This window comes from Lissotriton helveticus, chromosome 6, assembly GCF_964261635.1.
Source record: "Lissotriton helveticus chromosome 6, aLisHel1.1, whole genome shotgun sequence".
Classification (NCBI taxonomy): domain Eukaryota; kingdom Metazoa; phylum Chordata; class Amphibia; order Caudata; family Salamandridae; genus Lissotriton; species Lissotriton helveticus.
The window spans coordinates 356,950,783-356,967,838 of NC_136067.1; the positions used below are offsets into that span (position 1 = coordinate 356,950,783).

General features: G+C 44.9%; 1 protein-coding gene across 1 annotated transcript in view; it reads right to left on the bottom strand.

Annotated features, from left to right (window-relative positions):
• Nucleotides 1-17,056, bottom strand: part of GREB1 (growth regulating estrogen receptor binding 1) — a 656,933-nt gene that overhangs the window by 293,523 nt on the left and 346,354 nt on the right. Inside the window, exon 11 of the mRNA XM_078647791.1 lies at nucleotides 1,300-1,650. Within this exon, the coding sequence (XP_078503917.1) occupies nucleotides 1,300-1,650 (351 nt within the window). The remainder of the gene's footprint in view (nucleotides 1-1,299; nucleotides 1,651-17,056) is intronic.

The following is a 17,056-nucleotide window of genomic DNA, read 5'->3' on the forward strand; positions in this document are numbered from 1 at the left end:
CGATTTCTTTTGGACTTCGATGACAGTGCAGTCCCCCGGTCCTTCGGCGATGTTATCTTCCTCCCCACTGGAGAGGTCCAAGTATCGGAGCGATGGAGGTAGCCCCTGCCCCTGCATGGTGTTGTTCGCCCTTCTCTGCCTCTCTCTTACTCTGAGGGTCTTGGGTTTGAACGCCGAGCACGCGTTGCAGTCCTCGCCGTTGTGGTAGAGTGGCAGGCAGAGGTTGCAGACTGGATGCTGGTCCTTCTGGGTGTATTTGTGGTGGCAATTGGTGCAAAACCTGAAGGGAGTTTTGTCCATTCCTGCGCTCAGGAAGCCCCCTGTGTGTGCATTCTCGGGTGAAACCTCAAGTTCTCGTGAGAAATGCGTCTCATGCGTAGTCTCGGTTACCTGACTTGTAGTGTGAAGAAAACCTTTGATTTAGTCGATTTTTCCTGTTTTCGTCGTTTCCGTTTCCAAAAAACTCTGGAACTCGTCCGTAATGATCCAGACCCAACGGCGGAAAAAAAAATCTGAAGATGGCCACCAAAGGTGGGAGCTTCCGGAGGAAGCACGTCAACGTCACGAAGGACACCAAATGGTGGTATGTCACCCCCCACTTGGGCCACGGAAAAAAAAGAGAAAAAAGACTACCATTCCGGACCCAACCACAAGATGGTTGAATAATGCACAGCATAGTGAATCCAGAAAGATTCACGGTGCAAAACCTGCTTCTCTGTCACCCACGTCTCTGCCGCTAATTTGCAACATTGCCCATTCCCACACTTCTTCAAGCTAAACTCCCTCAAGGCTCCTCTTTTCTCTCACTCTCTGAAGTTCAATTAAGCATACTGTTGTCTCAGGGACGAGGAACCTGCTCACAGTTTCTAGTATTTGAGCCGCTGGTGAATTGCCCAGTTGGCCATGTCTTCTGCGGTGCACCTTTCTATGAGGTTCTGGCAATCTATGTTCTACAGGACTCAATTTTTCACCCCCTCATAGAGCTCCCAGCTCTTAACATACCTCTTGTGTTCTCATTTACAGTTTTTGACCTGCAGGGGTTTGTGGACGTCAACAGCACTGGCCTTATATGTCCACAGTCCCTAAGCATTACAAGTCTCCTGACTGGGGCGACTAAAGATCTAAATGACTTCCACTTGCTTAGATTTTTGTCCTCGCAACAAATGAAGCATTTCAGCTTGCCCCAGTATTGCTACAGTAACAATAAATAGCTAAAATAGTAAGAAAAAGTAGGTCAGTCATTGTACATTTTAATAATATCCTCTGAAATACAAGCAAGTGTGTAGTTATAAGTCTCACCTGTCACGGCAATGCATGATTCTAGATTACGGGCTCTTGTGGCACATATCATCACCACATAATTGGTCTTTTCTAGTTTTCCTTCAATGAGCAGCTTAAACATTTCTGAAAGTCCCTCCGCTAGAGAGTAGCTGCATTCAATTATCTTAACGCACTCGTTGCAAGAGCTGGCAGCTAGCCCGGCCAGCCAGGGCAGCTGTGCTGTGCTCACTTGTGATAAATAGCTGGGCATTTGAGGAAAACCATGCGACATATTCGATGGATACTGACGAACTTCGGTTAGGTGGGATTCCCTCCAAGAGCGCATGAATATCTGTTCCAGATCTTCGATTAGTGGAATCTGGTCTGAAGCTAAAAGACAACAAAAAAACATGATTTTGATAGCGGAAACTACATTAGTAACCATAACAGAACAATTGTTTATCGAAAACACAATCAAACAATGACACGGGTGCACAGAAATGTCAACAGGATAATTATAATTGCCCACTCTTTAACTCCCTTAGTCTGTAACCAAAGACACAGTAAACTAAGTATAGATACAAACAGTAGAGTCAATGTAATAATCTTAGAGCTCCCCAGGGGCGTGCATGGCTACTGGAAGTAGCTGTAGTTCAATGCTTCAGCGGGGGAAGAACTGAAAGCGGCCTTAATATTTGAGGAAATTATAATTTACTTTTATAACTGCATCCTTTAAATATTTGCAGATAATGTATTTTAGGGTGTTTTGGCAAGCAGGAAGAGTAGAAAAATGTGTATATGACTTTGTATGTAAATGTAAATGTAAATGTACAGGAATTTATATAGCGCAAATCACCAAGCGGTTTCTAAGCGCTTGCTTAGGGAACCCGTCCTGGTATTCCCCTGTGAGATAACCCCGGCAGGGTATCCGCAAGGTGAAAGCCAGGCATCCCGCCGCGAGGGGCCGCTGTGGAGATTAAGCAAGCTATTGCCCAGAGTCGCAGAGTGTGAACCCGTGAATCGAGTAGGCACCTGAGCGAGAATTGTCGAGTCCATGGACATTTTAGGACTCAAGACCCCGCCGAGCCGGGAATTGAACCCTGGTCCCGGACTGACCTCTGCTTCCAGGTCTGCCTCCTCTAACCAGTGAGCCACACTTCTCCACGCATGCATGCTCAGTAGAATTAGTAGTGAATTTAAAGGTAGGTACCTTCAAAACAAGGAGCACTGACTGGGATTCCACCATAAAAAAAAACAATGGTGGAGCCACCAGAAAAATTCTAAACAAGGCTTGTAAATCGAGAGTAAGGCGGGTTGGGCATCAGTCAGTTTTGGGTGGACGCCCACCTACTGCCCAACTCTAAAGCCTAAAATTACACACGATTGGCCGAACGACATGTAGAACAAATATGCTCCTCTGTAGGTTTCTTCTCACTAACAGGAGCAATGTGATAGATTCCTAACAGTCTATCAGTGATTGTTCAGGCTGTTGTGTTCTGAAACCTTCTCTTGCTATACTTCAAAGCTCCTCTTGGTAATCAACACTGATAGCTTGCCTATTTGTAAATAAGCAATACGGTGTTGTTGGGCAGATCACTTCAACAGCTGTGTCCTCCTTTGCACAAAGCTTTTGAGAATCGTGACCTAAGTCTTCTTTCAGAGCTAACAACCTTGGAGTATAATTAAAGATTTCTTGCCATGTGCAAGTGCATTTTCCATTTAAGGAATATGTACATCATTCTAAACAGTGCATGTTTGGGTCCCCATGTAGGCCTTGATAGGATTGGGGCAGGGTAAAGGAACACTATTCTTGAGAGGTCCGGGGAGAGGGGAGAGGAGTTGGGGAGAGGAGTTGGCCTAACGGCTAGGGTGCTCGACCTCGGACCTGGGGATCTGGGTTCGAGTCTCAGTAACGACGCCAAAACCTCCTGTGATTCTGGGCAAATCACTTAATCTCCCCATGCCTAAAATGAATGTGTGTCCGTCCTCATGTAACGTAACTGGTGCTATGTAAAGCGCTCTGATACCTGATTCGGTTTGGGTCTAGTTCGCGCTATATAAAACTCTGCAAAAAAAAAACGCCTAGGACATTAAGATCAAACAACAAAAACCTTCTGACCGTTCCCAGGATCTGGCAAGCACGCATGGGTGGCCGACGCTTTTCGCTTCACGCTTCAAATCTGTGGAATGGGCTTCCCAATTCCATCCGCCTGGAACCTAACCATCTCCTCTTTAGAAAGATGCTAAAGACCTTCTTCTTTCTCTTTCCATGAGTAGTGGTGTTGTTCCCTAGTTCCTGAAGCGCTGGGATGCCCTAGGGCAGCCATGCGCTATAGAAATCCGTAATCATTCATTCATTCACATGCCCTTCATCAGAAGTTAGATACTGCAAATGGTAGATTCAAATTCAAGTTCAGAAGAACCTGACATGATAATTTATATGGAATGCTTTTATTTATCTTATTTCATGAAGCATACATGAATGATAATAAATAGCATAGTGAGGGTAAGTAGAAGGATAGGAGAGAGAGCTCTCATTAGCTGAGATATGGTCAGGGTTTGTTTCCCTAGGCCATACATGGCTCTAACAGGGAAGATGTCACAGAAAGGCGCAATTCGCCTATCTGCCCATTTGGGATGGGGGTTATGAATGTCAGATGGGGGAAAAAGAGAGAGAGAGAGAGAGATCAACCACAGGTAGGTGGAAGGGGATAACCCTGAGGAAGTGGGGATGCAGGGTGGCACCAAGCATGCCTCTCATCGCCCTCAATGTATGTAACCCTAGGCAGCATACTCTGACTTGTTGGATGAATCACATGCAGGCACCTTGTTTATTAAAACCTTGATGCAGATTTAAATAACAACATCCACCATAATCTAAAAATATTTTAGAGCAGTCTCCTCCGCATTATAGCCCTGGTCTGAGCACCTTAGCAGGGAATTTAGACAATATTAAAATAAACACCCATCAAAATTAGTGTAACCATTTGTGCTTCAAAATTGATGAGCTGACTTTTTTTCATAGCTAAGACAACCAAAGTCAAGATGGCAGCAAGTTACAGATATTCAGAACCCAGAAACGTTTGACCTACACACGAGTTTATTCAAATGGGGAAAATATACATTGTGGGCTTAGTTGAAGTTTTTTTAGTCAACACTAAAAAACGAAATGGTTACTTACCGGTAGGACTAGTTTTGCAGCTTGAAAGGTTTGTTGGATTGAAATGCTGTGCATTGTTTCGCCATCTAGTGGTTGGGTCGGGGAAAAGCCTCCTTATAGTCTTGCCTCTCTTCTCTATTTTTAGGTTGAGCCTAGCGCAGCGGGCAAGCGATGCTTAGGCGATGACCTCTTGGAATTGGTCTGTACTTTTTGGAAAACTCGTGCATGTATTGTACTGTTTCCAATGAGTACTCGTGCATTTACAGCATCCACCTTGCGGGAGTGAGCAGCTGCAGACATCTGTTTCCAATTATCACGCCCGCTCTTGTTTACATTTGCCTGTCTCGCGGTCGCGTTAATTGGAAATAGATGGAGGTCGCGTTCACTTTGCACCCTGAACCCAGTCGCTCCTGTGCCGCTGCAGGTGCACTTTGTGTGCTAAACCGGATCCCCTTTTGCCCTGAGCCTAACACCAGAAGCATGGATCCCACAACCTTTTGGCCTGCTCGCCAGCGGCCACCAACCGGAGGACCCCTATCCCTCATTGGATAACATTGGGACTCAGCACTCTGCACCCTAGTGCCTCTGAGGGTGTAACGAGAGTGCATCCTTGACCTTTGTACCATTTCAAAGTACATTGACAATTGCATTTCAAACTGTTTATTTACTGAAAAGTATTTATCAACTTACCTGTGCCAGGCTTGCTTGGTTCTAGAAAATAAAATAACTACAAGAAGATTTTTATACAAGACCAATTCTTCTGATGTTCAGTCTTTGAGTGTGAGAAATCATTTGCTGATTGAGAGGGTACAACAAATGCTTAACACTGTCCTCTGATACTGCCTTACTGCTCGTCCACACTACCACAAATAGAGAGTGAGGTGCTATCTAACGTTACCTCTGCCTACCTTTGAGGATCCACTGGACTCTGTGCACACTATAACTCACTTTGGTATAGTATATACAGAGCCAGATTCCTACATTAGTTGCTTGATTACTACATTCAGGTTCCATGTAGGCATGGGCACGCTTCTTGGGGGGGGGTGCCACCTTCTTTGCTACCCCCTAGAAGCATGTTACCACTGGTGTGGTGAAAACAGTTCTCCCTAGTATGCGTCTTGAGTATACTATAATGGCTGCCAGGTGAACCTTGATAGAGGCATAGCAGAGAAGCTTGTCCAGTAGGTGTGTCATGTATCTAATGACTGTGGCATCCTGTAACCAGTCTCTGTGGTTTCTTGTCTTGGTGCATGATTGCTGAGATCTCTTCTACCTATTGCTGTAGCTTTTCCTTGTTGTTGGTCACCTTGTTTCCTTCAGAATCTCCACTGCTAGCCTTGGTAGACTGAGGTGACCAAATTCTATTTCATCAGGAGCCATGCAGTGTTTTTGGTTACAGGTGCTATGCCTGCCCCTCCTACAACATTAGCAGGCCGCGGTGTGCTGGGAATGTGGTGTACTGTCCTTAGGATATCCATGAGGGCTGAGAACAATGTCTGTCAAGTCAACTGTGAGGGTTGCAGATGCCTCTGATGTTTATCCCTAATCACAGGAGAGAGAACCACAAATATTTGACAGGTTCTCCAAGAGGAGTGTCTGAAAGACCCTCAACCACGTCTTCACAGCCAACAGTGTATCTTATCACCCTAGATGTGATATGGTGGGTAGAAACATCATCTAGTCTAATCACTTCAGTGTTCTAATCTACAAGTGATAACGTTCTCCACCAGGATGGAGGCTGTAACAGTGGTTACAGTGTCAAGATGTGGAAAGGTGATCCTATAATTATCTACTGTCTCTGAACAACAGACTTTTATAAAAGGCAGGGACAGGGATCAGGTTAAAAATGGAGCAGTGTGATGCGGATGGGTTATCGGTCTGCAGCACATAGTGGTCTGGTCTGGTCGACATGTTTTGTTTGTACAGTTGTTCCCACGGGTCTAAGGCCTTTGTTAGGGCCTTGTGGATGGGAAAACCTATACTTTAGGGGATCCCTTATGTTGGTGTGTAAGGAAACTAACTTACAGGTCTTTATCCAGGATTATAACTTTGTCTGGAGTAGAACGTTTTGTCATAGGCTTAGTTTTTAGCCTACACTTATGGAAATTGTAGATGTACCCCATGCGTTACAAGAATCGGTCTGTCATGATTTGTTGTGAGGCCGTCCAGAGTAAAGCCGCTCTGTCTCTCTCTCTCTCATCTCAACATTCCCGTCCCAAAGATCGTAATTTACGAACTATCATCCCTGCATCGCATGTCTTAGTGTGCATGTGAGCACTAACTAGGAGCACCTTATCACTACAAGCGACATCTTGGTCCTGAAGAAAGCCATTCTGGGCTTGTGGGAACTGGTGCAGATGGCTTAAACATGTAGACCTAGGCAAGGGAGATCATCACTATCTCTTATCACATCCACTTGTGTTTTAAATCTTACCTAAAGTTCCTATTATTAAATATTACCTTGAGTGATGGGAACCCTTGAGGCAATTACATCCTTTGAAACTCCCAAAAAAACAGTTCCTTTGTAATTCAGGCATCATAGCACACCCAGATGCACTAAAGGTCTTGAGTGTGAACTTTATGATGGAGCATGACACTAACTACTGTTAGTGGGTGAGGGTTCTTTTAAAATCCTGAAGAGTTTCCCAACACATGAGAGTGATGGGAATCACAAGAGTTTAGCTTTTGTAGCGGCTCCCTTTCATTTGTTTGTTACATTGTTGTTGGACTCACTCCTCTATTGGTCTTATGTGTAGTATTGCATTCCGTACTAGGGGGATGCAAAAGGCCATCATGCCCATAATTTTCCCCACTATCCTCATCGTCAGACGTTGCCACTTCTGGTAGAGGTGACTCTGCTCTATGATCGCTTTGACTTTTTTGTCTACTGTTCTTGCTTTCGTGGTCAGTGAGTTCAGCGTCACCCCCAGGAAAGTCTTCTTCTTGTCTGGGTTCTGTGACAATGTTTCGAAATCAATGGAGAATCCTAGTGTATGAAGGGTCTGTATAACCTTGTTGCTATGTTTCCTGCATTGATTGCTTGTCTTCGCCTTCAGTAGCCAGTCGTCTAAGTATGGTTAGATGCGTATTCCCTTCCGTTTGAGGTGTGCTGAGACCTCAGTTTGATATTTTGTAAACACTTGTGGAGCTAATTATTTTATCCTAAAGGGTAGTACCTTGAATTGGTAGTGTGTCTTGTTCACCACAAACCTGAGGAATTGTTTGTGTTGTTTGTTCACTGTAATGTGTACGTAGGAGTTTTTGAGATCTATAGTTGCCAAGTACTAGACTTACTACAGCACTATCATTTAGAATGTTTGCGTCTTAATGAACTTGTTTAGTGATCTCAGGTCCAGTATTGGTCTTAACGTTGGGTTTTGGTTTCAGAAAATAGTTTGGGTACACCCCTTTGAGTCTTTGGTTCTGGGGTACTGTCTCTATAGCTTCATTGCTTAATAAGTCTCCCACTTCCTGTTGTAGTCATAGCTTTTTACCTACTTTTATACTCTTCTTTTTTGGTAGTTTTGTTGAAGGTAACTTTGTTAACGCTATGCAGCAGCCATATCTTATAACATTTAGTATCCATTTGTCTGAGGTGATCTATTTCCATTCCTTCAGGAATACTCTGATTCTTTCTCCTACTGGTGAATTGTTTAGGAGGATTCTTTGTAGGCAATTACTTGCTAGTGTGGCTTCCCCCATTTAGGGTTCCCCCTCTTCCATTGCCATGAAAGGGCTGATTGGAGCTTGAGCAGTATCGCCATTGAGGGAGAGTGGTGGCCTCTGGCGGTTTATTGCTGAAGGTTGTGTCAGTAGTGTGTGGTTGTACAGCTCCTCTTGAGGCTATTCATTTACTCCAGGTCATGCAGGGCTTCCATGGCATTGGCAGTTTCCATGGCCTTGTTCATGCTCTGAAGAGCTCCATCTACTGCCTCTCCAAACAGTCAGTCCCCATCCGAAGGGCATGTTGGTTATGGCTGACTGGACCTCCTGTTTCAATCCTGAGATTCACAGCCAAGCATGTCTGTGTAAGGTGGTGGCCATACAGGGATGTCTACTGGCACTGTCCACTGGATCCAGCGCAGATTTGAGGCATGTGCTGCTGATTGATTGTCTTGAACTCCTGTAACACTGCACTTTCCCTCTTCTTGTACTCCTCTTGCATGTGTTTCATGAGCTCCTATATTTCATCCGACAGTTGGTGGATGTGCCTGTTAAGGAGGGCATTCTAGTTAGCCATCCACCACTTTATCGCATTAATCTTTCAATTTGTCTAACACCATGCCCACTCTCCTACTTTCCTTGTTGGGAGGTGGCCTTGCATGCCGGTGCCACAATGAGCAAATCAGCTGGAACGTTCCCCCTGATGTAGGGTGGATCTATGAACGAGAAGCAGAAGTTCTTTTCTAACCTTGGTGTTATTGCCTTGGATGCAGCTGGCTCTTTAAACACCTCTCTACTCTGGTCCAACAAGCTGGGTATCATTGGGAGGAATTGGTTTCTCTTCTGGTTGGGTAGAAGTGTTTCAAGGCAGAAGCATTCCTATGACTGTCCTCTTCCAAACCCCATAAGTACCTGCAGCACTCTTAATTACTGCATTGTATGCAATGATGCCATCTGGTTGTGATGGCTTAGGTCAATAAGATTTCACCCATTCTTCTGGTGAGTCAGCATAGATATCCATCCTGCCAGCCATCCGCTGCCTCTCCCATTTGTGAAAGACCCTCTTGTTCTTCTTCCAGTTTGAATAATTCCTCTTCCATCTCTTCCTGCAGCTCTGGGATGATTGGGTTTTCCAGCTCCTCTGGTTCCTTTGCGTCAATATGTTCCTTTAGTGGAATCCTGTATCCCTGAATGGAGCCACCAAATTCCTATTTCTTTTTGATTAGGGCTTTGAGTTTGGCTTGAGATGATTCCTTTCTTGCTCTACCTCAATCGATTTTCTTTCAGAGCCCAGTTCAGTTTCTTCTCTGTGTCTCGATATCAATGTTGAAAAACTCTTTGAGTGTATGACTATTTGTGTTTTGGTGCCCTTCGGTGTTGATGTTGAGTAGCTTTTCAGTGCTGCTGTGGGCTTGGTCTTCGGGGATGGCAGCCTCCCACCCATGCCTCCGAACCTCTATCGAGGCTGAAGTGGGATTCAAGGATTTGCTTCCAGCAGTGTCCTTTATCTTGGACCCATGTGACTCTTTGGACCTCACTTAGGGCCTCATTTATGGGAAATGACGCATCATCCTTGCGACATACCTGATGCGTCATATTTAATGTATGACGCATCATGTCGCAAGGAGTTACAGATAAGTCAGTATTTCTGACTTATCTGTAAGCGCAAAAGTGATGCATTGCTGGAGTGTGTCACAAAAGTGACGCAACTCCAACAATGCTTCCTTTCACATGGGGCAAGCCCCATGTGAAAGGGGCTGCATCAGTCTTATGCCTGCTGTGAGGCAGGCGCAAGATTTTGACGCAACGACGTCCTAGAAGTGACGCAGTGAAATCTCATAGATTTCACTGCATCACTTCTACGAGGCTTTTTGCGGGGGAACACCCTCCCTGCATACATTATACCTGACGCAGGTATAATGTAGCGCAGGGGTTTACAAAGTGACGTATCTGCTTAGATATGTCACTTTGTAAATAGTGCGCAACAGGAGGCATGTTTTACGCCGCTGATGCGTCACAAAAAGTGACGCATCAGAAGCTCAAAACTGACACAAGGCCTCATACATGAGGCCCTTTGTCTCTAGTGTCAATGATTTCAATGGTATTACTGGGTTTTTTCGAGTCCGAAAGTTTTGGCTCAGTTGTGTCCCAACCCTTAGGGTTTACATTCAGTCTGGGCTCCTCCCTCTGCCTCTTCTTGTGGCCTTAATTAGTCTAGCCCTCAATCTCCGCCTCGAGGTCCGGTTCTTCTCCTTGAGACTCCTCTGTCTCCTCTAAGATGTCCTACTCGAGTTTCTTTAGGGACTCCTGCTTCCTCTGTGGCAACGTCATTCGAGTGGTGTGCCCCCTTCTGCCTTGCCCTAATGGGCTTGGGCAAGAATTATGTGCACACTGAGCAGTCCTCCGAACGGTGGTCCTTTGGGAGGCAGGGGTTACAAACCTTAGGTGTGTCTTTCTGGGGGTACTTGTGGGGGCACTTAGAGCAAAACCTAAAGAGGGTATGGTCCATGCCCCTTTCTCATCCTCAAACCACTCTTTAACGGGGTGTCAGTCTTCTCACCTCCGAGTTTCTCTGTGGTCTTTGGTGTTTTCTCTGCATCTTCCCCTTCTTTACCAGTCATCGTTAATCCACTTCCCTCCATGGTTGTTTTCAGTAGAAAACTATCCTTTTCAGCGCAGTTTTTTCTTTCTCACCTCCTGAGCCCTCCCTTAGGTTCCCTAGCCTAATGGTGGAAAAAAGAATGTCAACATGGCAACTATATGAAGGGATTTCCAGTCACACATCTAACGTCACACAAGTAGGTGTTTAAGACTAAATGATGGATGACGCCCATGAAAAGAAAAAGAGAAGACAGAATAGAAAGAGTCTATTCCGGACCCAACCACTGGTTACCCGAGTAATGCAGATCATGTGAATCTGGAAAAGATTCACGTTGCAACACATGATTTATTTTAAAGTCCTTTTTTTTTAAAGTAGACATAGGGTAGCAACAAAGATCTGAAAACAAAATGGTTACTTACTGGCAAGAGTAGTTTAGCAGTTTAAAGAATTTTCTGGATTTACATTTTCTCCATTATTCTGCCATCTGGTGGTTGAGTCCTGAAGTTTTCTATTGCACTAGGCTCTTTTCTCTTATTTTATTTAGTTATTTATTTATTTATTTTGTGGGCGTCAACTGTCCTCACCATTTGGTGCCTAGTCCAGCCACTCCTGACGTTCCCGAAAGCCTCTACGAGTGGTTGTCATCTTCAGATTCATATTTTTTTCCCCGGAGATAGTCTGTTCATTTAATGTCCCGTGGATTTACTCTTAACCCCTCCTGTGCTCATGACGAGGTCAGCTTGTCATGAGCCACGGCGCTCCGGTGCTCATGACGAGCTGAGCTCGTCATGACCGCACACGTTAAATGGAACGCTCGCATGTTGGGCTGATTCCCCTGCTGTGCTGAGCGTTCCATTGGAACGGGCGTGGTCATGACGAGCTCAGCTCGTCATGAGCACCTGAGCGCCGTGGCTCATGACCAGCTGACCTCGTCATGAGCACCGGGGCGCTGTGCGCGCCCCCCCCATCCCACAGCACAGTGGGGGGAAACAGCCCTGCAGTGAAGGGGTTAAATGTACCTTACTTATGTCTTTGTTTACTTTGTCTTGCTTCATTTCCCGGGAGGCAGGTGGGTCGCATGTGATCCAGAAAAATCTTCAAGCTGCAAAGCTAATAGTTCCTTAACCGGCGGTTTAGTTTTGCAGCTTGAAGTCTTTCTGGATTCACTATGCTGTGCATTATTTCGCCATCTAGTGGTTGGGTCCGGAATTGTAGTATTTCTTCTCTCTTCTTTTTTTTCCGTAGCCCAGGTGGGCGTCGGCATACCACCATTTGGTGTCCTTCGTGACGTCGACGCACTTCCTCCGGAAGCTTCCACCTTTGGTCGCCATCTTTGGATTCCATGTCCGTATTTGCTTCTTTTTTTCCAATTATTTTTTTTACTTCTTCTCCTTTTTAACGTTTTCCTTCTGTTTTAGTGGTCTTCCTCCTGTCTCATCTTTCTGGCAGAGGAGGGTGGGTTCACTAGTGAATCCAGAAAGTCTTCAAGCTGCAAAACTAAACCGACAGGTAAGAAACTATACATTTTGCAGCGTGAATCTTTCTGGATCCACTATGCTGTGCATAGACTTTGTAGCGGTTTTGTTAGGTTTGTGGTGGCTGGGTGGAAGATGAACTGCTGGTTGCTGAATATGTGTTGTAAGACCTTCTGTCCCACTTGAGCATCCTTGTTCATTTGAATATCTACACAGTAGTGCTTAGTGAACGTGTGCACTGAGGACCATGTTGCGGCTTGGCAAATGTCTTGAATAGGTGTGTTTGCTAGGAGCGCAATCGTTGCTCCTTTCTTCCTTGTCGAGTGTGCAAGAGCTGCTCCTCGTAAATGCTGCCATGCTTGTTTGTGGCAGAATTGTATGGTTTCTGCAATCCACCGTGCAATGGTATTTTTGGTAACTGGTCATCCCAAAAAACTGCTGGCAAAGGACATAAAGAATTGCTTTGTCTTACTGCACTCCTTTGTCCTTTCTACATAGTGCATTACTGCCCTCCTGGCGTCCAGTGTGTGTAACGCCCTTTCTGTGCCTGTGAATGTTTTTTGGAAAAAACTTGGTATTTGAATAGTCTGATTAATGTGGAACCGTGACACCACCTTTGGCATGAAAAGGGGGTCCGTTCCCATTACAATCCTATCATTGTGTATTTGTAGGTAGGGCTCTTGTAGTGTTAGCGCTTGTTATTCGCTTACTCTTCGCAGCGATGTGATAGCTACTAAGAAAGCTGTCTTTAGCGTGAACATGTGCAGTGTTGCCTTATGAATAGGCTCAAATGGTGCCTTCATCAATTAGGTTAGCACTACGTTGAGGTTCCATGCTGGAGCCGGCATTCTGTTTGGATGTGCGATTTTCTTTGCCCCTTCTAGAAATCTCTTTACTACTTGGGAGGTGAAGAAACTTTTCAGTTTCTCCTCTTGTGTAAGCCACTATCACCGCTGTGTACCCTTAGAGATGTGTAGCTTAGTTTATTTTGTAGTAGATGCATTAAGTATTTTAGAAAGTTGATTCCTTGGTAATCTTTCTTTGTAGTTTCTCCCTAATGCACCATTCAGAGAATCTTTTCCACTTTGCTACGTAGCACTTTCTTGTGGTCGGTCTCCTTGCCTCTCTGAGCACCGCCGTTGTGCTCTCCGGCAGTTTGAGGTGTTCAAACTCTAGGTCTTCAGGGGCCTTGCTGCGAGGCTCTTTTGCATTGTTAACAGGTCCTTTCTTGTGGGGAACCTGTGTGCGGGTGCTTGTGCCATCTCCATAATCTGTGAGAACCAGGTTTGTCTGGCTCACTGAGGTGCTATGAGTATTACAGTCATGTTGCTGAATCTGCATTTGTTTAGTACCCTGTGTAGCAGTGGTATTGTTGGAAAAGTGTAGGCAAATGTCCCTGACCAGTTTATCCATAGCGCATTCCCTAGGGACTGTTTGCACGGTTGCCTGGATGTGAAGTTTTGGCATTTTGCATTTTGGTATGTTGCAAATAGGTCTATTTGCGGAGTTCTCCAATTGTGGAATATATTCTGGATTTCTTGTTGATTGATTTCCCATTCGTGGGATCCTGACGTCTGTCTACTGAATCTGTCTGCTTCCACATTGTCCTTTCCCGGTAGGTGTATTGCTAGCAAGTGTATTTGTCTTGGAATTGCTCATCTCCAGATTTCCTGGGCCAACACTGATAGTATCACTGACTGTGTCCCTCCTTTCTTGTTGATGTAGAATATTGTGGTTGTATTGTCCGTTTGGATTAGTACCCTGTGTCCGTATAGTTGTTTCTGAAAGTCCTTTAAGGCTAGGAACACTGGGCCTCATTTATGAAAAGTGACGCATCGGTGCGTGAAAACAGCGATGCATCACTTTTAATTGCGCCCTCCTTGCGACACCAATGATGCGTCATATCTACAGTGTGACGCATCATGTCGCAAAGAGTTACAGATACATGAGTATTTCTGACGTATCTGTAGGCGCAAAAGTGATGCATTGATGGAGTCTGTCACAAAAGTGACGCAACTCCAGCAATGTGTCCTTTCACATGGGGCAAGCCCCATGTGAAAGGGCCTGCGTCAGTCTTACGCCTGCTGTGAGGCAGGCGTAAGATTTTGACACTTTTGAGTCCTAGAAGTGGCGCAGTGAAATCTCATAGATTTCACTGCGTCACTTCCATGACCATTTCTTGCGTCAATAGCCCCCCTTGCATACATTATACCTGGCGCAGGTATAATGTGGCGCAGGGGTTTACAAAGTGACGCATCTACCTAGATGCGTCACTTTGTAAATATGGCGCAACAAGGCGCATTTTTTACACCACTGGTGCGTCACAAAAGTGACGCACCGGCGGCGTAAAAGTGACGCACAGCCTCATAAATGAGGCCCACTGTCTTTAGCTCTAGGAAGTTGATGTGCTTTATCGGATCCTGTTGTGACCACAATCCCCTCACCTTGAGGATGCTTGTGTGTGCTCCCCACCCCCTCTGGGAGGCATCTGTTGTGATGGGCACTGTTGGAGTTGGTTGTGTACAAAGTTTCCCTTGTGTAATGTTCCTCTTGTTCCACCACGCTATTTTGTGTTGTATTGCTTGCGTGACAACCAGTAGATCTTACCAACTCCCAGCTGCTTGTGACCATTGTTGTTGGATCCATTCTTGGAATAGCCTCATGTTTAGGCGTATATGAGGGACCAAATGTATGCATGACGCCATCATTCACATCAGTTTGCTGACTGTCCTCACTGCCAGAACTTGCCCCTTGTGGTACAGACGTGTATCCTTCAATATAGTCAATGTTCTCTTTGAACTTGGAATCACCTTGCTCTGTATGGTGTTGATCTCTGCACCTAAGAATATCTCCACTTGTTCTGGTTCTATTGATGATTTTCCCCAATGGATTGAAAACCATAGTTGAGCTAATGTTTGTATGACTTCTTCCATGTGCCACTTGCACTTGTTGTATGAGTTTGCTTTTACCAGCCAATCGTCTCGGTAAGGGTATACATGTATCCCTTGCCTCCTTAACAGTACTGCTACTGCTGCTAGGCATTTTGTGAAAACCCATGGTGCGTATTTGAGTCTGAATGCCATCACTGTGAACTGGTAGAGAGTTTTGTTGATCAAAAACATGAGTAGATGTTTGTGTTTGCTGTTGATGGGAATAAGCATCCTTTAAGTCGATAGTAGCCATGTAATCCCCTTCTTGTAGCTGGGGTATGACGTCTTGGAGTGATGTCATTTTGAATCTTTGAGTTTTTATGACCCTGTTCAGAAATCTTAGATCCAGAATTGGCCATAAGGTTCCGTCCAACTTTGGTATGAGGAAGAAGGTTGAGTAGACCTCCTTGTTCCGTTCCTTGTATGGTACTATTTCTATGGCTCATTTGTTTAGAAGTTCTTGTGCTTCCTGCAGCAAATGTGCACGCTCCTTTGCTGAGTGTACTCTGCCTCTTGGCTTTTTGTTTGGAGGTGTTTTTTTTCTAGGTCTATACAGTAACCGTATTGAATGAGGTTTAGTATCCATTTGTCTGATGTGATTTTCCTCCTCTCCTGGAGGAAGTGTTTTATCCTGCCTCCTACTAGTGTTGTGGGTTGGAGGAACAGTTGGTGATCTTGATTTGGTCTTTGTCTTTGTGTTGTCTGTTTCTGCAACCCTAGAGACGTTGGCTGAGTATGCGTTGGTTCTACTGAGGAGTCACTTGGATGTGGGTTGTTGACCCCCTCTCTGTCTGTTTCCCCTTCCTCGTGCGCGCCCTTGAAAGGATTGTCCTTGGGGCTGGTACTGCCAGCTTTGCTGCTGATGTCCCTGCTGGTGTCTTTGGTGTAAGAAACTGGCTCTATATATACTGCACCAAAGTGAGGTACAGTGTGTATCGAGTCCAAGGGTCTCCAGAGGTTTGGCAGAGGTTAATGTTAGATAGAACCTGACTCTCTAAAGTGGTAGCATGGTCTAGCAGTAAGGCAGTATCAGAGGACAGTGTAAAGCATTTGATGTACACCCTCAGCCAGCAAATGAATTCACACACTCAAGAACTGAACTCTAGGCCAATTGTTTTGTATAAACAAATATACTGTTGTTTTATTTCTATAACCAAGTAAGCCTGGTACAGGTAAGCATAAAAATACTTTTCAGTAGTAAATTACTTGTATGAACACAGTTCAAAATTGCAGTGTAACTTGTACTGGTTTTGATTACAGTTTTAAGTAAGCAGTTTGCAACACGTTGCTGGTATGGTACATTCAATTGAATGGGCTTTTTAAGTAAAATGCAGTTAATTGCTTTTCCGATTACTTTTGCTAACACAGGACTGGATCCTAGATTCAGCCCTGGGACATTTCCTGAAAACAGGTGAGTAAATGCGTTTTGGTTAAAGGTACGATTTTTAAAGAATTTGCATTTCAAAAGTTGGCACTTAGAAACTTTTTCACATAGAATCACCAAAGTTATCCTATAGGAGAAAATTCACTTAGCAGGTAAGTTATGTTATCAATACTTTTTCTTACTCAGTGCTGGATACCTAGATTCGCAAAAAACACAGTTGATGGACAGAATGTAGAACAATGTCATACATTCATCCCAGTACAAGGATCTGGGCCTAAATCCATCGTTTTTTTGCACTCCACACCACCCTGGGTTAGACACTGGCTATATGCAAATCAGCTCTGACCCTGTGCCTCATGGGAACAGTCCAGTCCGAACTACCAAGCCATGTCTTTCCTAGACCGGAATCAAGCATCCAAGGACCGGTTTCTGGCTATCAGCCTTCATCAGCCTGGATAGCTTGACTACAGTGGTGTGGAGAGCCTGGGACTCACGTCTGAGCATACCCAGCCCACTCGGGGTGAAAATTGCAAAAAACACAGTTGATGGACAGAATGTAGAACAATGTCATACATTCATCCC